The sequence below is a fragment of the Equus caballus genome, chromosome 4 (assembly GCF_041296265.1).
Source record: "Equus caballus isolate H_3958 breed thoroughbred chromosome 4, TB-T2T, whole genome shotgun sequence".
In the NCBI taxonomy this organism is placed as follows: Eukaryota; Metazoa; Chordata; class Mammalia; order Perissodactyla; family Equidae; genus Equus; species Equus caballus.
Window position 1 is genome coordinate 54242927 of NC_091687.1, and position 23915 is coordinate 54266841.

Here is a 23915-nt window from a genome sequence, read left to right on the forward strand (position 1 = left end):
AAGAGAAACAGGAAAAATCTATGATATTGGAACATATTACATATGACTGTTTATTTCACAAAAAAAAAAAGGAAGGAAGGAAGAAAGAAATCTGGGCAGATGGTAGCCTATTTGAAAGCAGAGAGCTTGAACATGATTCAACTGCTGAATCCACCAACTTCTGGACTTCCTCTTCTCTGAGTTAATACATTTCCTTAATGTTACACCGGCTTGAGTTGTCAGTTACTTTCCATCAAATCCATCCTAATAGTATACCAAGAAAATTGGGTGCTCATCTGCTCCCGAGGAGAAGAACAAGGACCTTGATATGTGTCCTGTTGCCTAAAGTAGAACCAAAGATAGCCTCTCTTATTATGAGTCTCTCTCTAAACTGAGTGTTAAGTGAATTTTGTCTTGACTCATGTTGAGGGGCCAAGCATTCAAGGCCTGTACTGCCCAGGCACCAGTCACTCTCTGCGTCAGGACTCATACTTGCTACCTCAGGTTCTCTTGGCAGCACCTACCTCCAGGACCCTTGGCCACTTGTTTTTGCATTAGCTTCCATGGCACAAGTCCACAATGCCCTGCCTCATGCCCACAGCACGTGCCTCTTCCCTCCTTTCCAGCGTCTCGATTGCTACTAAAGCTGAGAAGTTGGGGATCCTCTTAATGATCAAGTGTGTGCACCCTCGACATGTGGAGTTAATATCCTGTGAAGAGTTAATACCCTGTGGGATGAAATCTTTGACCCATGGGAAATGGGAATTGTCAGATAAATTCTCCTCCTTTGTCCCCTCAGAAGGACTTTCCTAAAGGCAGTAGATCATGTGGCCTCTCAGAAAATGGCCCTGTGAGACAGAGCAGTCAGTTGCTCTTGATATCAAATGTGGCCAGCTCTGCAATGCACTTCCTTGTACCTGCCCTCCCTCCTTCTCTTCCTCATTTCCTATTTCCCTCACTCCTGCCTCCCTGGGATTGCACTCACTAAGGATATATTCCAACATAAGCTTTCACTGGCTTTCTTTTCTACAGAATCGGATCTAAAATAGGCCCAATATTTAAAAATAGGTCACTTATTTCCAATCACCGTCCTAGATTTCAGCCTTGGCCCCTAATTTTCTCCCTAAAGTAAAAATGTACTACAATCAAGTTATATCAACCAGCTTTATATTGGAAGTTTACATATGTCAAATAATTTAAGGGCCAGTCTGGGAACCAAAGTGGTGTTTGTTTGGGTCCAGACCTCAAAAGAGGCCACTTTATCTGCTAACACTCCCCACACTGGGGCTTGGTGAACTTCGTCGCATTCTCAGGCTGTACCACACACACCCTTTAGCAACAGAGAGCTTTTGCATATGTGCTGTAATCCTTGGAAAGCTTTTTACTATTCATAAAACTTCTTTTCCAGTCTTGCCCACACATGTATTTTGACTAATTTCTCTGTGAGTTCCTGATGGCTCCCCAAACCCCACACCAGAAAGAGACTTTCACCTTTGAAATTATAGCCTTTGGAACCCACATCCTGACAGTCTTGTCTTTATTCATTAAATATGAGTCTGAACTGGGCTGATAGTGACAGATTTCATCATCAGAAGACACTATGTGTCAGAGCATCTTAATCTTTTCCAATAGTTCAGATAACAAATCTGCAAGAAAGTCTATCACCTACCGCTTCCCCTCCTCATCAACTTCTATTTTCCCGAGAGTGTCGATGAGAAGTCATAAAGTCACTAAAGTTTGTTGCTGGTTTGTTTGCTTTTTAATGTAGATACCTCCTGTCACAGGGGAAGTGAAGTTAGAGTTAAGGTAAAAACTGCTTATAGTTAAAAGAAATTTTCCATAACTGAAGTATATCGGTTACTGTGGGCAAGGACACCCTTGCCGAAACTTCTCTTGTTTGTTTTAGATACTGTGTTGAGCTTAGAAAGCTTCAGGATAGAGTCATACTTTCTCCACCATATCTAACGATAATGTGCGCCAGGGCCCTGCAGGTACGCTTCAGCAGGGAGTGTTTCCTCAGCTCTGCCTGCTTAGCTCAGTGCATCAAGGATATTTTTGACTCATCCTTTGGACTGGGGTCCCGTATTTCAGGCTTTAATGGTGGTGGTATAAAGCTGTTTCCATTCAGGGCCTAATTTAAGATCCCATCTTGCCAGTAGATATTACAATTTAATAGTAGGGGGCCGGCCCGTGGCTGAGTCCTTAACTTCCTGTGCTCCGCTTCAGCGGCCTGGGGTTTTGCTGGGTCAGGTCCTGGGCACTGCTCATTAAGCCATGCTGAGGCAGCGTCCCATGTAGCACAACCAGAAGCACTCACAACTAGAATGTACAACTATATACTAGGGGGCTTTGGGGAGAAGAAGAAGAAGAAAAAAAAGAAGATTGGCAGCAGATGTTAGCTCAGGTGCCACTCTTAAAAAAAAAAAGATTTAATAATAAATTATACTGTTGAAATATCTCAGGAAGCCTAAATGATATCAAAGATTCTACTCTCTCAGGTTCACAGAACTATAACAACTTTAATGACAGTAATGTATTTGTAATTTGAAATGGCTTGCTCATCTATTTTTATATTAATTTCTTATAGGGTAAGTGAGACACAAAGTGGTTAAATTTCCTCATCACAAGGCTAGTTAGTGAAAGCTAGGGCTGCAATCTATTTATTTTAGTATATAAGCTATGTTTTCCACAATATCGAACTGTATTCTATTTTTTGAACTGAAAATGTAGTGTATTAGGTGGTCCCTGAAAGACTTTCCATTTCTATAAATCTAAATAAGAGGTCTGTAGTGGATATTATCTGATGGTAGTCATTTCAGGAGGCATCGGCTGTAAAGGGGCCTGGTGGTTCTCAAACGTCAGTCGCTGTTCCCTTTGTGATTCCCACCACGGCTCTTAGTTAGGCTTCAGCAAAAAAAAAAAAAACAACAATAACAAAACAAGTGGTGAATCCCATTCACATAGCTTCAGTCTCCCAAGGCTGCTTCCAAACATTTTCGCATTCTCTCAGTAGTGCCCACACTTTCCTACGTGATTTAACTGCCTTTGGCCATAATCTCAAAATGATAATCTGGGAGTAAAATCCCCAGTGGGGCACTATGCATCAGCCTTGGTGTCCCCACTCCTTTTGAATGCAATTCAGTGGCCTGTGCAGACGCCTTTGCCTCACTTTGAGGACCACATAAACTCAGCCTGGTATTTTCCTGAAAAATGAGACTCTAAGTAAGCGGGCACCCATAAAATCTGAATACCCCTATTTGGGCTTCCAATTCAGTTATCCCAACATTCGCATCTGTACAAAGTGCAATCAAGCTGTGAGTTTTCCCCTCGAGGTTTGGTGTTTGCTGGCACAGAGGTGCAACAGTCAAAGGAAAATCTCCAGAATCCTTTCTGCATAAGCAGGAGTTCCTGTCCAGTGAGGGTGTCCTCACGTGTGCGCCAATGTGAAAAGGCCTTCTTAAGTCATTCTGGCGCTTTGGAAGGGAAAGTAGGGCCTGCCCAGCACTATTAATGCCAGTTGATGCATTCATTTTATAATGTTTTCTCTCTTTGGTTTCTTTGCTCTGCCACTACCTACATGTGATGATGGGCTAGTCAGTAACTAAAATTGCTAAGAGCAAATGATCAAATCTATAGTTCAACTCCTAACATTTACTCTTCAAAAATTAGAAACTGTTTTTATTCCCCCCCCAGGCATCACCATCAGGTTCGAGGAAAAAGAAGGGTCCTGTATGCCATAGATTAGCAGACTCTGTGAGCCAATGTGGTCCCGTGGGGCACATAAAAGGGAAAAGGTTTTAATAAGTGATTGGTATTTTTATGCTTTTTTGAGAAAGTTTAATTTTCACTTTTATCAAGCTGTTCAATTACAAGGATGGAGGTGGTAACAAGCAGAAAAGTTACATTATGTACAAAATCCCTTGAAATTAAAAAAATTTTTTTTGCTTATTTATGAATATCCCAAGGGAATTTTATTGTTTTTCTAGAGGGAGGAAGACACTTCTAAAAAAAGAATACGGATTCATACTAACAGTGAGAAAAGGCAGTTATATGTGGAGACAAAAGCATCAAATACATATCCTTGTATTTAAATATGCTATCATTCAGCCTAAGAGATTTCTCTCAGTTTGTTCCAGATGTTTCCTTAATCCTTACTAATAGTCCATTTAACCGTGAATAAAAAGATTTGCTCTTTCTCGTTATTTCTTCAGATCAAGTTGAGCATTTCTTTTGAGAAACAGTTAATGTTTTTAGGACCAGTTCTCATACCATGGGAAATAAAAAACAACATGTTTCAAATCAGAATTTCTTCCACTTAACTTCTTTTCTAGATTAATTTACCCCTTGCTCTAGGTTAGAAATAAGAATTCTCGTCTCATGTAGACCTCCTCCAGTGTAAAAGCAGAAAATATTCTGTTGAATTTCCTGAAGATAGGAAGAATGATCATCAGAACATAAAGTTTGATTTTGAAAAATTCTACAATTTCTTCCAGTGAACATTTATTGGGACATTTTCAGTGTATGTTTATTACAAAGTACAATGAGGTTTATGGAATAGCTTGTAAGTTGATTCTTGCCCCAGTAGAATTTTAGGATTGTAAAGAAACTCAGAGGGGAAAAAATATTCTATCCTTCTACATATAAAAAAAATTGACTTGAAATTTATAAACTCTCAACCACCACAATCTTTATTTCCAAGGGCCTGTACATATTCAGCATTCTAGAGCACTCATAAAATTTTTTGACAACCATAGTATTTCCTGCATTGCTAAAAATTTATGGTAGAAATGAACTATTTATTTTCATCTATTTGTATTAGCTTTGCGATACACAAAGAATAAAAGGGTAATGACATAAACATCAAGGAAAATTTTGTGATCTGTTGGTATGGGAATATGTACTTTAAGACTAGGATTGCTTTTATGTGTCATATAAAATGGTGACTGTTATGAAACTGTAGAAAATTAAACCCAAGCTGTTTTTCCTTCATTAAAGATGAAGCATTGTCTCCCTAAAACATGGGGATCTCAAAGATATTGATAGCAAGTTTACAAGCTATCATGTATTGATTGTGTTATCCCATTTATGCAAAATCGTATGACTCTCTCTGCATGAACGTAGGCTCAGTCACGTCAAATCTGGGATTCTGTTCATCAAAATATAAAACAATGTTTCTTTCTGGTGGAAAGCTGTGGGATGAATTCTACTCAAACTTTCTCATTTTTCTTGATTATCTGAGTTGCTTTCAAAAGAAGACAAATTATTTTTATCAGTATAGTCAAAACATCTATCGGATCTCCCCAAAATGAGTTTTGCTCTTTGGGCCACTGTTGTGGTTCCCAACTTGAAGCGAGTCCTCCTAAGCTCCTCAGATAAGAGCTAGGGTTCAGCTTCTTGCACACAGCAGCCCATTGCTCTCTAAGAGCACCTCTGGGGCGGAAACTGGAATCACCTCCTCTGGAGCTTTTTAGTAAGTAAAGCCTATTCGTGGGAACCTATCAGTTATCATCAGATTTTCTGTCCCACCCAGCTGACAACACTCATCAGGCAGTGATATTGTTTGTAATTCAGTATGTCTGGAGTGGAACCTGGATATTTGCATTTTTAACAAGATTATCAGGTGATGCTGAAATTCACCAAACTTTCAGAGCGTCTGGACTCAAGATATCCCAGTGAATGTTCTCTGCAATAGAACAGAGCCTTCTGTACCCTGCACATCCATCTGTCTCATCAAAGTCTTAGCAAACAATGAATAACTTCAGCATCTTGAGATTACTCCTCAGTGAAGTGGTGAACCAGAACCATGTCCGAACAGTCTGTCTTAGAAGTCAGGCCTGACCATTAAGAAACAGCTTCCTCTGCGCCGGCCTGGTGGTGTAGCGGTTAAGTGCTCATGTTCTGCTTCAGTAGCCCGGGGTTCCCCGGTTCCAATCCCGGGTGCGGACATGGCACCGCTTGGTGGTCCATGCTGTGGTAGGCGTCCCACATATAAAGTAGAGGAAGATGGGCATGGATGTTAGCTCAGGGCCAGGTTTCCTCAGCAAAAAGAGGAGGATTGGCAGCAGATGTTAGCTCAGGGCTAATCTTCCTCAAAAAAAAAGAAAGAAAGAAATTAGCTTCCTCTCCCACTGGTCTAAGACCATAGGTCCCATGTAAAAGTTACTTCAGGTTCTCTACTTCAGGAAGGCCTTATAGCATTAGCACCTTCTGATCAAGAATAAAGGTTTTGGAGTTAACAGACTGCTTTTGAATTCTGGCTCCATCACTAGCCCATTTGGCCTTCAGCAAGCCTCAGTTACTTTATCTAAAAAATAGAAATAATACCTACTTCTTAAGATTTTTTGATTTTTCATTTATCAACATCTTTACTGAGATATAATTCACATACCATATAATTCACAGGTTTAAAGAATACAATTCAGTGATTTCAGTATATTCACAGGGTTGTGCAACCATCATCACTATCTAATTCCAGAACATTTTCATCATCCCAAAAAGGAACTCCATACCCATTGGCAGTCACTCTACATCTCTCTTTTTTCTCCCAGGCCCTGGTAACCACTAATCAACTTTCTGTCTCAATAGATTCCCCTATTTAGGACACTTCATATAAATGGAATCACATGTTATGTGGCCTTTCATTTAGCATGTTTTCAAGGTTTATCCATGTTGTAGCACATACTGATATTTATTCCAGGTTATTGCTGAATAATATCCCATTGTATGAATATGCCACATTTTGTTTATCTATTCAAGGACATTTGTGTTTTTTCCAACTTTGGACCACTATAAATAGTGCTGCTATGAACATTCATGAAGAAGCTTTTATGTGGACATACATTTCATTTCTCTTGGGTATATACGTAGGAGCGGAATTGCTAGGTCACATGGTAACTCTATGCTTAACATTTTCAGGAACTGCCAAGCTGTTTTCCAAAGTGGCTGCACCATTTTACATTCCCACCAGCAGTGTAGGGGTTCTAATTTCTCCACATCCTTGTTGTCTGTATTTTTTATTAAAGTCATTCTAGTGAATATGAAGGTGTATCTCATTAAGGTTTTGATTTGCATTTCTCTAATGACTAATGATGTTAGTCATCTTTTCATGTGCTATTGTATATCTTATAATATACTTATAAGTATATTATACTTATATATCTTCTTTGGAGGAATGTCTACTCAGATCCTTTGCCTATTTTTTAACTAAATAATTTGCCTTCTTATTAGTGAGTTGTAAGAGTTCTCTATATATTCTGGGTACAGATCTCTTATCAGGTATATGATTTGCATATATTTTCTCTTCGTGGGTTGTCTTTTCACTTTCTCAATAATGCTCTTTGAAACAAAATAGTTTTAATTTTGATGAAGCCCAATTTGTCTATATTTTTCTTTGGTTCTTTGTGTTTTGGGTACTGTTACCTAATCCAAGGTCATGAAGATTTATTCCTATGTCCTATAGAATTTCAGTGAACATTAACTGAGATAATGTATATAAGTTCTAGACATGTAAATATCAGCAAAAAGTAATTATCATAATTAACTTTATCATTCAGAAAATTCTGGGCTCTGCCTTCCCCCTTATCAGGTTTCTCTGGTTTCCACTCCAGTGCCTCTTTCCTGGCTTTTCTTCTTGGTTGGCCTGGCTATATTTGGCTTTGATTTCAGATTCTTTCTGATACACTGCCTCAGGAAACCACATGACCTTTAGTTTGAAGCAAGTGACCCAGGTTCTGGACTGTCCAGGAGGGGGCATCAGACAACCAGAAGAGAATCCCCAGGAAAAAGCAGCTTTAGTCAAGTAATATCTATCACTCACTGAGCACCTGCTATGTGGCATCCTCTTTATATTATCTCTAGTCATTGGAATAACTATGGGCATTAATTATTATCATCCCAATATTACAAATGAGTCAACCGATTTTCAGGGAAGTTTAGTAACTTTCCCAACATTTCTCAGGTTAGTAATTGATGAGCTGAGATTTAACTGATTATGAAGCCTGTGGTCTTTCTTTTATACCATGAAGACTCAATCTTAAGGGTAATAAGAAATCTTGAAGCAGCATTGGAACTTCCTTCTTTCTTTAGTAGCTCTAAACAGCATTAAAATACCAATGAGAACGTGCTAAGAAAACATGTACTGGAGTTGGAGGACATTGAAAAAACTGGAAATCAAGTTCACTGACCTCAAGGACTTGCAGTATAAATTAGAATGCAACACACAAACGAGCAACATGCCTTGAAGGCAGTTATGAAATAATAATGCCTCAACAAAGTGAGCATCTTTTCTTCTGTACTGGATTATGGTGTCTATTATAGTTAAACACTGACTTAACTTTTTAAGAAATTTGAACCTCATCAATCTCTTTAAGTCACCATGCTTTCAATGAGAATATCCACCCAGCAGACAGTTAGCAGTACTTTCTCAAAATGCTGTCTGAGACCACCTGCAGCAGAGCCCCTGGTATGCTTATTAAAATGCAGATTCCAGAGTTGCTCCCACATTTACTGACATCCAGGCCCCCTGTCATGCTGCATTTCTAAGCAACTCTTCACTAAAAAGCAAGAAACAGCAAGTAAGAGAGTTTATTCCTCACCATTGGATTCCACTTTTTCCCTTTAGGGAACAGCATTTCCCCTCAAGTTCCCTCTCTCTCACTATGAGTCCTAAACATTTCAAAAATAGAAGTTCACAAGACCAGCAAAATCTATAATAATAATAGCACATAGTGATAATAATAACTAACACTTCCATAACAATTATTGTGGATCAGGTACTATTCTAAGTCCTTTACCTGTACATTACCACACTGAACCCTCACGAAAATTTCACGTTGTTGATACTATTAACTTCAAACCCACTATGCAGCTGAGGAAACAGAGGCCCAAAGTCAAGGTCATGTAGTTTGAAACTGATAATAGCCAAAATTTGAATCCACAGGCAACCTAACTTCAGAGTTTAATTAGCTCTTGAACATTACAATTCTTGAAAAATGATATAAAGCAAAAGATTGGAAAAAACAAACCCACATGTCCATTAATAGGGGATTGAGTAAAGAAATTATGATTTTTCCAAACAGTGAAACACAGTGGTGAAAAAGTATGAAGAAGCTATCACTGAGCTGAAAGGCAAGAGGCAGAAAGTGTATAATGTGCTGCCTTTATGTTTGAAAGAAATCTCTTTTTTCAAATTGATTTTTGGGAGATCTTTATGTATTTGGAATTTAGCCCTCGGCTGGTACAATTTTTTCCCAGTTTGTCATTTGACTTTTGATATGTTTATGGCATAATTTGCCATGCAAAAGTTATTTTTATTTTATGTACTTGAATTAACCTTTCATTTTATGGCTTTTGGATTTTGAGCCATAATTAGAAAGACCTTCCCCACTTCAGGGATACAAAAGAATTCTCCCAATATTTTCTTCTGGTGCTTTTAGAGTTTCTTTTTAATATGGGATTTTTAATATATACTAAGTTTATTGTGATACAGGTGAGGTATGAACAAGCTCACTATTTTCACAACACCTATTATTAAATTGCCTTCTTTGCCCCACTGATATGAGACATTCTCTTTATCATAAATTCTCTCATGTATTTTGGATTATTTCTGGATTTATTTCGTCCCTTTGGGGACCATGTTTTTGATTTATGAGGCAGCTAGAGGCCTTTGCCTTTGTACTCAAGTATTATTTCAGTCCTGGAGAAAAATTTATGGCCTGTTTAATGCACCATGTTATTGCCAACATCCCTCATTGTCCTGGGGAAGTTACAGAAGTAACAAACAGTGACTTTACAGTGATGACTTCAGAAGGAAACAGATCCAGAGAAACACTGTCCCTATTGATAAAGATATTGTGCCACTCATCTGATGAGATTTTCAAATCCATATCATTCTGTCCACTCAACTCTACAGGTACCCTTTGTAAAACAGCAGCCATGAGGATTGGGATTTAATTCACATTGTCCGCAGCCCAAAAGAGAAAGTGTACTATCTCTGTCCATTCACATCTCCTTGGCATTGTGCGAAAGTGCAAGATCAAAGTCAAACATTCCAGTGTTCCAGACTCCTAATTTGGTGGATGTGTCTGCTATTGGCTTCCAGGATCTGCCCAAATTCCCCAGAAAGCACAACTAAATGGCAGGTTGATTCAGGAGTATGGTAAGAATTTCACAGGGGTTACTCTAACCAAAGTCACTTTTCATACTACAAAGCTCCTGCATGGGCCCCTCTGTGACCCAAAGTCCCATTAAGCCCCTAGAAAGCCCTGTTTGAATGAGATAGACTTTCTATAGTTTTTCAACTTCCGCAGACTCATTATCAGATCCCCCTCTCAAGTTACCAGCACATAGTGAGATAAGGCAGCGAGAGTGCTGGGCCTCAAGACCTGCGTATGATTCGGCCAATGCCTTTGGCTCTATCCCTGCCCTGTGATAAGCCCCAATAACCACAATTGGAATGCGTGTGTGTGCTTTCTAGTCCTGAACAGCTGGGAGGACGGGGGCCAGTCACAAATTAAATTAGGAGGTGTAAAATGCTGTGGGAAGAAAAACAAACCAAGATGGCAAAAACAGGTGCCAAAGGGCATTTGTTCACAAGTCCATCCCAATTTCACTTCTTTGTGTACGATTAGCAGCTAAGCTGCATTGGGAAAATTTCATGCTTCTTTAACCTTTTGATGTCCTGAAGAGAAAAAGAAATAACACCTGTTGCTGAAAGATTTTCCAAGAGAGTAGTAGGCTCTGTTCCCCAGCAATTTCAAGTGCTCAACCATTCCACACTGTGAATGGATTTAAAGATCGTGTCTTTTAGAAACCAAACTCTTCAAGGACTGGAGGAACAATATGTGTCCCTTTATTGTAATTTTCCAATTTATTGTCTGAAGATTATCTATTCTTAAGCCTGAACTTTTTATCAGAAAGACTTCAGGAAGTTGCAAGCTTGCATCATAATAGTACCAATTGGTTTGCCATGGTCCAAGGCCATAGTCCATCTCTCACGTGCCCATGATGATTCATGAATACTAAGTAGGATGCCCAAAGTGCCACACTTCTAGAGAACAGCCACACAATCCCATTGCCAGCTCATGTGTTCCTTGGCCTGGTCTTCTTGGCTACCCGTTAGCTTTCAACCTTTTCGTCCTCGCCTGCTCTGGCTGTGTTGTGTTGATTAATGCGTGATTAATGCCACCACAGCTGCTGAGGCCCTCATTGTCACATCTGTGTCCTGACTGCAAACCTCTGAGCTCCATGCCAAGGGGCTATCTTTGGTGCTGGCACCCTCACTTCCTGGCACCTTGTATTCTCAGGATCCTGCCTTGATTAATTTTTTACCTGATCTTTCATTATAATCTTCACTTTCAGACTCATAGTGGAAATAGGACTTCAGAACTATCTAAATGCGTATCAGACATCCTACTCTTCACTTACGGCCTACCATTCTCCTACCCTCTGCCCTTAGAAGGGTTTCTAAGAACCCTCTTCCATCTCAAAAGGCTTCTCATTCCTTCACACCAAGGGAGCCCTGAGCAGCCTGCTCCACCAGGCCTTTAGGCATGTCTGAGTCCCAGGACAAACTTATGTAGGCTTCTGCTATGAGATTAAAAACAACATTGACATAAAACAACTTCGAAAATCTTATTTCTCCTTGACATGGGCATTCTGAGGGTATAATCCTTACAGGTATAGAACAATAGTTCTCTCTCTGATAAATATTGGAAGTCACCTGAATTTCCTTCCAAATCATTGGAGGGAAGTGAGAATTGATAATTCAAAGGAAATTGTCTGCATTTGTGACTGCCACTTCATAGAAACAGGCCCACTAATTGATATGCAGCATTAATAATGCCTTACACGTTGTCCTCCTCACAGTGTTCTCGCTTCAGGCTGCCAGATCCATGAACAAGTCAACCTCATATGTTCATACCTCAAGGGCCATGGGTTCTCTTTACTGGGCATATGTCCCCACTGTGATTCATGATCCAGTGTCTTTGCTTTCAAGCTTGGATTTGCACCCAGTGGCATTTTCCTCACTCTTTGGAGGCAAGATGGCACAGTGATTGACAGCAACTTGGCATTCTGGCTCCACCAAGACTTAACTGTGTGACCTTGCACAGATGACATACCTTGCCCGAATCAGTCTCTGCAGCTCTAGAATGGGGATAATAAGAATACTACTACTGGGGCTGGCCCCGTGGCCGAGTGGTTAAGTCTGTGCGCTCCGCTGCAGGCGGCCCAGTGTTTCGTTGGTTCGAATCCTGGGCACGGACATGGCACTGCTCATCAAACCACGCTGAGGCAGCGTCCCACATGCTACAACTAGAAGGACCCACAACGAAGAATATACAACTATGTACTGGGGGACTTTGGGGAGAAAAAGGAAAAAATAAAATCTTTAAAAAAAAAAAAAAAAAAGAATACTACTACTTACCTCATGGGGACTTTTCAAGGATTACATTAGGCAAAACATGTAAAGCACTTCAAATGTCAAGCACTCTTTAAAGGTTAGCTAGGATTATTATTATTTAGGAAAAGGTCTGCCATTAGCCATCAGTAAAGAGCAGTCTCGTGAATCAAACTCTGAAGGGCCACTCTGAAGTACAGAGTTAAAGAATACAATGTAAAAGTACCTGCTTGGTTTTTTTAATAAGTTGTAAACTGGCTCTTGGTAAATTAATCTCCATGACTACAGCTGAAAAGAAAGAAATTAAATGACACCATAAATTGAAGGCTCTATCACTGTATCATTCATTGCACCAACACAAGAGGGTGGCTCTAAGTACCAGCTGGCAGATGGACTGAAGGAACAGAATCATTCATTTCTTTACCATTTATTATTTGATGCTGCTCTATCCACAGAAGAAAATTCCTCAAACTAATTCATAAACTCAGCAATAATTTAAGAAATAGAAATAGCTCTGCAGAAGAATGTGTGGACATCATCCAGAAAGCCTAACTCTGAACAGATAAAAGTATCAAAAGAAAATGAGTGACTTAGGCTAACAGGAGAATAACTCCCAAAAGGAATGCACAGAAGAGGAGCCAGGGCCCAGAGCTCTGCTGGACCTCACGTCCATGAGAGCTGTGCTTGCCAATGGTTCATGGGTGCCCAAGAAGAGATGTGTTCTGTTCTTCAGAGCCCCCAGTGCACCAGAGCTGTTCTCCCGAAGTGAATTCATCTCAGCTCCATATCTGAGCTATACTCTCAGTTACATGGGTCCCAAATAATTGCCCTTTGACTCTAAGGTTTTGCAGAGATTTTGGAAAGGCTCCTCTTTGAGATGCTGCCCTCAGTATTGTTATTCCTTCTTGATCACTTGGGCAATGTTATTTAACCAAGCTTCTCATCCAGACTCCCTCTTCCCTTAGGAAACATTCCCTTCCAGAGGGTTCTTAGGGCCTCTCTATATGTCAATTATACGTGCTTGAAAGCATCTGTATTCAAGAGCGAGCACAGCTGAGGTTCAAACGGGTCACTGCCTCAGATGATTTTGTCAGTGACAAGGGTCACATAACCAGTGAATTATAGATTTACAACTGAGAGTCTTATTCCACTGCCCTTTTTCTTTTTGTTTTCCCTCACTGAATACTGCTTCACTCCGTGAAATAGTACAAGTCAATGACAAGCAGGAGCAGTAGTCAGGGAGCGACAAGTCTCACTACAGCTAATAAAGGATTATCTTTCCCCACAATTACCCTTCTACAGAGGGGATTAATTAGTGAATTCCTTAAAAACTGTTTTCTATGTACCAACTTCAGACAAGTGTAGCTTTGGTGGGATGTATGATACTGTTGTGCTAGGAACCTAGACCTGGTGTCTAATCTTCAGTGTATTATTAACTACATGATTGTAGGTATCATTTAAACTTTTCTCTGCCTCCTCAGAGGTAACTCTCTCCTAACTCTACCACATACAAATTCTAGGTAAAATGGAAACAACTATTTCCTAGAAACTCACATGGACATCCAGAAGATGAATGAACTTCTATACACTATTTTTGTGATTTAGGACAGGAGTATGAAGATAATCTTGATTTCTCTCTCCCAAAGGATGATTTTGCTTTTCCTACTTTGCCCTCCCTTGTAAGCCGTATTGGACAGGAGTCTGCCATACTTGGGATGCTGGCCATGCCTATGACATCTATCAGAAATCTCCTTGCCTCTGATGCCCTGCTGAGAGAATCAGCTGTAGGCATCCATGCTCTATACCATGACATAGTGCCTAGATGACTGGACAAAGAATGGCTCCTGACCCAAGGCTGACTTCTGAAGTGGTCTGTCCTGAAATCTCCATCTAACAGTAATGCCCTAAACTGGATGTTGATTAGATGAATCAATCAAATCCTCTCTCCTGGATTGAACACAAAGAGAAAAAAGAATGGGAACAAATCCCAGAAATGTAGGACACCATCAACTGAACTAACGTATGGGTAGATGGAGTCCCAGAAAAAGTAAGAGAAGCAGAAATAAGAAATATATGAAGATAATTTTCCAAAAATAATGAAGTACATGAAACCACAGATACAAGAAGTTCAGATGAATGTTCCAAGCAAGATGAAAATAACATGCATGCGCACGTGCACATGCACCACACAAATCTAGACACATCATAGTCAAACTGCTGTAAAGCAAAGATAAAGAAAATAATCTTGAAGGTAGCTCGCAAAAAAGATGCAATGTTGATAAACAAAGAAAAGCATTACATAAGAGCTCTCATCCAAAACCATGCAAGACTGACAACAGAGTGACATATTTTGAAAAACCATTAATAGACTCTACTTTTGTTAGTAGTTTTAGATTTACAGAACTGTACATAGTACATAGAGCTCCGTATACTTAACACACCCCCATCCTTACCCTCCAACTCCGCACACGGTTTTCCCTATTATCAACATCTTGCATTAGGGCTATACATTTGTTACAAGTGCTTACTGTAGTGTAATAACTAATTAATGTAGTTAAAATAATTACATAATGTACACTATTAAAGTACATCGATAAACAATGTAAACGATGGTCTACATTAACTATAGTCCATCCTTTACATTGAGGTTTACTGTTTGTATTGTATAGTTCTGTGGTTTTGACATATGCCTGATGATATGTATCCACCATTTGTTTTATGAAGAATAGTTTCTCCATCTTAAAAATCCCCTTTGCTTCACCTATTCATCCCTACCCGCCCTCCTCCCTGATTTTTTCAGAGTCATGGAATATCATACTTAAAGTACTGGGGGAAAAAAGCAGTCAACCCAGAATTCTATGCACAGTGAAAATATTGCTCAAAAATGAAGGTGAAATACTTTTGTATACAATAAAAACTGAGAGAACTCAATGGCAGCAGATGTGCACCACAAGAAAGATTAAATAAAAAATTTTCAGGCAGGAGTATTATTACCAGATGGAAACTTAGATTTGCACAAAGAAATGAAAAGCACTGTAAATGGAAAAAAAGGAACATAAATATAAAGGATATCTTTTCTTCTCTTTAATCACTTTAAGAGATATTTGACTAACATAAAATAATTAAGAGTTTACTGTAGGGCTTGGAATACATGTAAAAATAAAATGTACAACAAGGAAACAACAATGAAAGAGGGAAAAATTGGAAATATATTGTTGTATGATTCTTACACCATACATAACTCAGTATAATATTATTTTAAGGCAACTGTGATACGTTAAAGTTGTATATTTTAAACTTTAGCGGAACCATTAACTTTTTTTAAAGAAGCACAGCTAAAAGCCACTAGAGAAGATAAAATAGAATCATAAAAAATACTCAATTCAAAAGAAGAGGAAAAAAGGAATGAAGAACAGTGGGCCAGCCCGGTGGCATAGTAGTTAAGTTTGCATGCTCCACTTTAGTGGCCTGGGGTTTGCAGGTTCGGATCCCGGGCGTGGACCTACACACTGCACATAAAGCTAGGCTGTGGCAGGGTCTCATATACAAAATAGAGGAAGGTTGGCAAGGATGTTAGCTCAGGGACAATCTTCCTCAAGCAAAAAGAGGAAGATTGGCAATGGATGTTAGCTCGGGGCCAATCTTCCTCACCAAAAAAAAAAAGGAATAAAGAACAAATGGGAAAAATACAAAACAACTAGCAAGATGGTAAATTTAAATTCAGCCATATTAATAATTAAAGTAAATATAAATGGCTTAAATTCCCAAATCAACAAAACAGTCAACTACGTCTTGTCAGCAAGAAAGCTCTTAAAACAGGGGTCAACACACTAGAGTCCCTGGGCTAAATCCAGCCTTCAGTATGTTTTCTTATGGCCTTTGTTTATATCAGACAAAGTAGACATCAGAACAAAGAATATTAGCAGACATAAAGAGGAATATTAGGCAATGATAAATGGGTCAATTCATTATATAGACATAAAAGTCTTAAATATACATGAACAAAACTTCAAAAACATGAAGCAAAACCTGATAGAACTAAAAGGAAACGGACAGAATCACAATTGTAATTGGAGACTTCAACACTCCTTTCACAGTAACTGAAAGACAAAGCAGGAAAAAAATTTAGTAAAGATATAGACCTGAACACTACAACCAATCAACTTGACCTAACAAATAATCACTGAACACTCCACCCACTAACAACAGAATGTACATTCTTTTTAAGTGCACGTAAATGATTCACCAACATAGATCATGTTCTGGATAACAAAATGAATTTCAACAAAGTTAAAAGAATGGAAATTATATAAAGTACGTACTCTAATCAAAATGGAATTAAACTAGAAATGAATAGCAGATATACGGAAAATCCCAAAATGTTTAGAAATTAAACACACTTCTAAATAACCCATGGGTCAAAGAAGGAGTCAAATAGAAATGATCTATCTTCTGAATTAGATGAAAATAAATAAAAAACAATTTCAAATTTGTGGGATGCAACTACCGCATACTTAAAGGGAAATTTATTGTATTAAATGATCATATTAGAAAACAAAAAGGTTTTAAATCAATAATACAAGCTTCCACTTTAAGGAACTAGAAAAAGAAGAGTAAATTAAACCTAAATCAAGCAAAAGGACAGAAATAGTAAAGAGCAGAAATAAATAGGTAAAACTGAAAACAGAAAAACAAGAGAGAAAATCAATGAAACCAAAAGCAGTTCTTTGCAAAGATTAATAAAATTCATTAAACTCTAGTCAATCTGATATGAGAAAGAGAGAAGCAGCAGAAGAGCAAGAGGAGGGAGAGAAGAAGAAGAAGATACAAACTACCAGCGTCAGGAATAAGAGAGAATATTCCTATGGATCTTACAAGCATTAAAAGATAGGAGAGGAATATTATGAGAAAGGTTTTGCCAATGAATGTGATAACTTAAAACAGTGGTTCTCAGTCCACAGGGTATGTTTGGCAAAAATATCTGAAGATGTTTTTGGGTGTCACAACTGGGGGGCTTACTCCTGGCATCTAGAGAGTAGAGGCCTGGGATGCTGCTAACATTCCATCATGCACAAGACACCCTCCCATAGAAAGAATTATCCTCCCAAATGTCACTTTGGTTGAGAAATTCCGACTTAGATGAAATGGACAAATTCCTTGAAAGACATCAACTACAAAGCTTTCTCAAGATGAAACAAATAACCTGAATAATTCTATATCTATGAAAGACATTGAATTCATAGTTCAAATTTTCCACAAAAGAAAACTCCAGGTCCCTGTGGCCTCACAGGTCAATTAGAAAGAAATAATACCAATTTTACACACATTCTTCCAGAATACAGAAAAAGAGGGGCCAACTCATTTTATGAAAACCATTACCTTGCTACCAAAACCAGACATTATAAGAAAACCAGTAACTAATATCCTTCATGATCAAAGCTGTAAAAATTTTTAATAGTGGTTCAAATCCAACAATATATAAAAAGGATAATAAATCATGAGCAATTGGGATTAATCCCAGGAAGGTAAGGTTTAGGCAATATCGGAAAATCATCAATGTAATTCACCATATTAACAGACTAACAATCAATAACCATATAATCACTGAAAATGATGCAAAGCTTCTGAAAAAACCAAAATCCATTTGTGATCAAAGCTGTCAGCAAACAGGAATAAAAGGGAACTCTCTCAAGAAGCCTACAGCTCACCTCCAAACTTAATGGTGAAAGAACAAGGTAAGGATATCCCCTCTCTCATCATTCCTATTCAGCAATATACTGGGATTCCTAGCCAATGAAGTAAAGTAAGAGAGAGAGGAAAAAAGCACACAGACTGAAAATGAAGATTTAAAACTACCTAATAAGATGATATGATTGTCTACGTAGAAAATCCCAAAGAATCTTTAAGTGAGTTTGGCAAGGTCACAGAATATAAGGTCAGTATAAAGCATGACATTTCTACAGGTAGCAATGAAAGTAAGTTAGAATTAAAATACAGTACCTGTTGCAATAACATTTAAAAACCATGAAACTGACTAAATCCAACAAAATGTAAAAGATTTGTTCACTGAAACTAGAAAACACTGAGGAGAGAAATCATACCATATTCATGGATTCTAAGATTCAATAGTAAGAAGTCAGTTCTCACCACGTTGAGCTACAGATTAAATGCAATCCCAATCAAAACTCCAGTAGGTTTTGTTTTTGTTGCTGTTTTGTTTTGTAGATAGGCTGATTCCAAAATTTATATGGAGAAGCACAGGAGCCCAAGCAGCTCAAACTATTTTGAAGAACCAAAAAAATCAAGTTCGAGAACTCATACTTACCTAATTTCAAGACTTAGTACAAATAGAAAGTATGGTACTGACAAAAGGATAGATCTATCAATCCCATGGAACAGAAATCCAGAAATAGAACCACACATGTATGACCAATTGATATTCAACAAAGGTGCCAAAGATTATCATTGTAACAATGGTGCAGGAATAATTGGGTATTAATACGTGGGGGGAAAAAGGAGCTTCAGCTCATATCTCACTCTATACTTAAAACTCAATTTGAGATGGACTGCAGACTTAAACAAAAAACCTAAAACTAAAGAACTTCTGAAAGAAAATATAAGAGAATATCTTTGTGGTATTGAGTTAAACAAAGTTTTCTTAGACAAAACAGAAGAGTCAAAAAGAAAAAATTGGGGGCTGGCCCCATGGCCGAGTGGTTAAGTTCGAATGCTCTGCTTTGGCAGCCCAGGGTTTCACCAGTTGGGATCCTGGTCATGGAGCTAGCACCGCTCATCAAGCCATGCTGAGGCAGCATCCCACATAGCAGAATGAGAAGGACATACAACTAGAATACACAACTACGTCCTGGGGTCTTTGAGGAGAAGAAAAAAAAAAAAGAGGAAGATTGGCAACAGATATTAGCTCAGGGCCAATCTTTAAAAAAAAAAAAAATCTGATATACTTATTTGAAAAAAACAAAAAAAGGGAAAAATTCATAAATTACACTTTGATTTTTAGTCAAAATTAAAAACTACTGTTCTTCAAAAGATACTGTTAAGAAAATTAAAGATAAGTCACAGACTGGGAGAAAACCTTTACAAAACACACATCTGATAAAGAACGTTTTCCAGAATATATAAAGAACCCTCCGAACTCACTAATAAGAAAACAAACTCAATTAAAAAGAAATGAGCAAAAAATTTGAGCACAAACTTCACCAAAGAAGAGACAGGATGGCAAATATCTGAAAATTGCGTAACATATTAGTCGCCAGGGAAGTGTAAAATAAAGCCACAATAAGGGACAACCACACACCCATTAGAATGGCTGAACTTGGGGGAAAAAAAGCTTTATAATACCAGGTGCTGGCAAGGATGCAGAGCAACTGAAACTCTCACAAATTGTTAGTGGGAACACAAAATGCTACAACCACTTTGGAAAACAGTTTGGCAGTTTCTAATAAAATTAAATAGATACTTATCATATAACCCAGCAATCCCTTGCCTAGGCATTTACCCAAAAGACTGCAAGAGAATGAAAGCATATGTCCACACACAGACATGTACATACATGAATGCTTATTCTGACACCACCTAGCGTACAGCAATACAATTCTGACACTAACCACTCAAGAGTTAGCATCACATGCCACAGGTTTAAAGGCACAGTCTCCAACAAGACTGCCCTTACTCCTGATGCCAGCTACCCATGGGGGTGGCCAGGCCACCTGTACTTTAGACAGTAACTGCCTACAAATCCAGAGGTTCCCATAACCTCCTCAGGTTCAAAAATTTGCTAAAACTACTCACAGAATTCAGAAAAGCACTATAATTATGATTAGTTTTACTGTAAGGATAAAAATCAGACCAGTCAAATGAAGAGACACACAGAGGGCGGTCTGGAAGGTTCCACAGTGCAGAGCTTCCATGCCCTCTTCCCAGGAGTTAGGGTTGGTCACCCTACTGGCACAGCAATGTATTCTCCAACCAGGAAGCTCTACAGAGCTTTGGTATTCAGAATTCTTATTGGGGTTTCATTACAGAGAGAAATGATTGATTGAATCATTGGCCATGTGATTGAACTCAATCTCTAATTCTCCTCCCCTCCCCAGAGGTTGGCTGGCTCAAAGTCACAAATCTCCAATCAAACAGTTGATCTTTCTCATGACCAGCCCCCATCCTAAATCAATTCATCTCCTCAGTATAAACTTAGGTAATGCTAGGGGCTCACAAATAGCAAAGATACTCCTATTACTTGGGAAATTCCAAGCATTTAGAGTCACCTCACAGGAACCAGGAAGAGAGGCCAGTCACATTCTTTATTATACAACAATGTTTATAGCAGCTTTATTCACAATTAACAAAATCTTGAAATAACCCAAATGTCCTTTAACAAATGAGTGGATAAAACAATTGTGGTATTATATAATGGAATATTATGACAAGAAAAAGGATGAGCTATTGATACATGCAACAAGACAGATGAATTTCAAAAATAATGACTATTTTTACATAGGAATTGTAAATGCAATAAATAACCATATAGCATCATCTTATGATCTGTAACATCAGACAAATAAATCCTTTTTTATAAAGCCATAATAATTTCATTTAGTCCAAGTTTTTACAACCCCAGTGCTATTGACATTTTGGACCAAATAGTTCTTTCTTGTGGGGTGCAGCATCCCGGGCTTCTACTCATTAAGATGCTAGTAGCAACTTCTCAAGTCTTGACAATCAAAAATGTCTCTGGACATTCCCAAATGTTCCACAAGGGGAAAACTCACCCCCAGTTGAAAATTACTAATTTGGTCGAACACAACTTTTACATTTTCATAATCTTAAGTGTTTTTTCGAGACAAAGATAACCTATTCAAACCATTAAATCAGTGTAGGAAATTTATGACATTCAAATTAGGCTTTCCAAAGGAAGATATATCGAAGTTTTGTATAAATTAGAAACTTTAGTGCAATATTACTTTTCACCTTAGGGCAAAGATATGTAGTTGTTCCAAACCAAAATTATTAAACCTAATTTGTCCAGTATTCACTTTGTTTAGTAATATTATCTGAAGTTTTTCCACATTTACATACCAAATTATTAAAATAAGGTCTGAGCATTTTCCTTCCTGTTATTTGACAACATATATATGCCTTTGTTTCTTATCTAGTATCCTAGCAATCAAGGCAATTAATTTACAGAAGGGCTAACTTTTTCTGCCCAATTTCTTTAGCAAGTATTTGAGTTCTTTAAAGAGCCAGCAAACTTACCCATTAGATTTTTTTTTTAATTTCTGAAAATTATTTGGCTCTTTTATTTTTAATTTATGTAAGTCCTACTTAGTCTATGCAATCAAACTAGGAGCTCCACTACATCTAAGAGACTTTATAATCTATTTTATTAATTATCTATGGAGATAAGCAAAGGCACACAAGCCTATCAACAAACACATTTAGAACGTATTTCTTACTCATGTAATAAAAGAATTTTATTCAACTCTTGGGCAAACTAGGAATCTCTGGAGAAGTATAGCACCGGGTTTTTTTCTATTTCAGTATAGTATATTTGTGTACATTTTGTTTTCTTTGTTTTTAACACAAAGCTCTTTTTCATGTCTTCATCTGGTTCATTGCGGGGGTTTTTTCCTTTTCTTTTTGTCTTTAAAAAAGTGAAAAAGAAAAATCAGGCTATTCAGCATCTTTAGGTTGCTTAGGAAGTCATGAAGCTCTCAACAAACCTGAAGTAATCTTTCCCATTCAATTTGCAGTCCCATTCCATCACACAAACACACACTGACATAACTGTTATAAAGACCAAGGAAAATTCTCTCAATTCTTTGAAACCACATGAAACTAATTTCAATTTTTTTCTTAAATCTTCATTCTCTTCTATTTGATAGTTAATCTGTACTTTTGAATTAGATTACTCCACTATGCATATAAATGATCAATTTTTATGCCCAATTAATTTCCAGAATTTTGAGAGACAATAAGGTGGGTGAATGCCAGCTGCAAATACAGTATTAGAGTTATAAAAAGATCTTTTGTAAAAGGCTAACTAATTTTCTTTTACAAGGAGAGAAAAGACTTTTTTTTTTCTATTTACGCGCGCACACACACACACACTCAAAGACAACTACCCGGGCCACCTTTACAACTTCATCCATGAATCAAAACTAAAGAACAAAACTCACCAATTTGTTGTAGCCTCTTTAAAAGGAGGGAGGTCAGAGATACAAAGAATTGCAGGGAGCCACTTTCTTTCCAGCAGGCACAAAAGCTCTTTCTGGAATTTTTTTTTTTTAGCTTATAGTACTGTGTAAATAAGAAAAACAACAGAGAGGAACCTCTGGCAGAAGAAACACCACTACTCACATAGGCTGCAACACGAACAACTTCTTAATCCCACAGGTGAGACCAGCTATTGGCCTGACAAAACTTACATCTGAAATGCCAGTAGGTATTAAGAAATCTGAAGACAAGCAGACAAACAAAAAAGACAAATGGCTGCTTGATAGAGAATCAGGTCAGACCACAAAATTAGCTTCCCAACATTGCTTCCACCAATGGAGAAATAAAGCAGCTGTGCACTAATCAAAACCAGAACCAGACTTGACTAAGACCCAGAAAAAGAACCAGAGGGAAGAAAGCAGAAAAGAGTCAGGGATAAAAGCTCTAATTGTTGAATGAGGCTCACCCCTGGAGACAAAGTCAGTGCAGAAGGTGAGTCACCTGGGCATCCCAGTGGAACTTCCACCTGTCAAAGGAAAACTCAGACACAAAAACATTTCCAAAGAGGCTTACTTACAAAGACGGAAAGGGAATTTTCAGGCTCTAGAAGGACTGGCTCCAAAACAAACAAAAACAGTTACTTGAAAGAAAAATATCTCACAAATATCAATGTTACTGAGTTAATAGCCTCGTCATGGAGTAAAACAACAATTTTCTCATAAAATCATTTATCTCACATCTTCAAACGTTTTCACGAAAACCATTTTTCTTGTTTATCTCACTTGCAAAGTCTCTCTTCCCCTCCTCCCCTCCTCAACTATGGAAGGCTTACTTAAATAAAAACAACGTAAAATATTTGGTTTTACTGCCCCTAGCCTTCTCCTCCTATTAAGGCAGAGTTAGGCATTCATTTACATTCCCTACAACGAAAGTCACAAATTTGCCAGGTGTTTGCTAATAGAGAAAAGACACAGCCAGAACTGAAGTCTGCAGTCCCCACCTGATCTTGTTTCAGTGACTGAGGGCATAGATCCCCGATTCTCAACTGGTGGCAATTTTGCTCCCAGACATCATTTGGCAATGCCTGAAGACATTTTTGGTTGTCACAACTAGGAGTGCGAGATAGTGCTACTGGCATTATCTAGTGAGTAGAGCCCAAGGATGCACATCCTATAATGCACAGGACAGCTCTCACAACAGAGAATTATGCAGCCCCAAACATCAATAGCACCACTGTTGAGAAACTGGCTCTTGAGTCAGACCACCTAGGCTGAGATTTCAGCCTCATCAGTTACCTGTTGTGGAACAT

The 23915-nt window shown here is 38.2% G+C and overlaps 1 protein-coding gene across 9 annotated transcripts in view; it reads right to left on the bottom strand.

Annotated features, from left to right (window-relative positions):
• Positions 1-3793: 3793 nt before the first annotated feature.
• The window catches only part of SNX13 (sorting nexin 13), a 143529-nt gene continuing 123407 nt past the window's right edge, over positions 3794-23915 (bottom strand). For 3 of the 9 annotated variants that reach the window (XM_070264597.1, XM_070264592.1, XM_070264601.1), the window contains one exon: positions 4463-6063. In XM_070264597.1, the coding sequence (XP_070120698.1) occupies positions 6059-6063 (5 nt within the window). In that variant the 3' untranslated portion in view covers positions 4463-6058. Of the gene's footprint in view, positions 6068-23915 lie in introns of all 9 variants that reach the window. The other 6 variants (XM_070264596.1, XM_070264602.1, XM_070264594.1 and 3 more) reach the window with 5 other exon arrangements.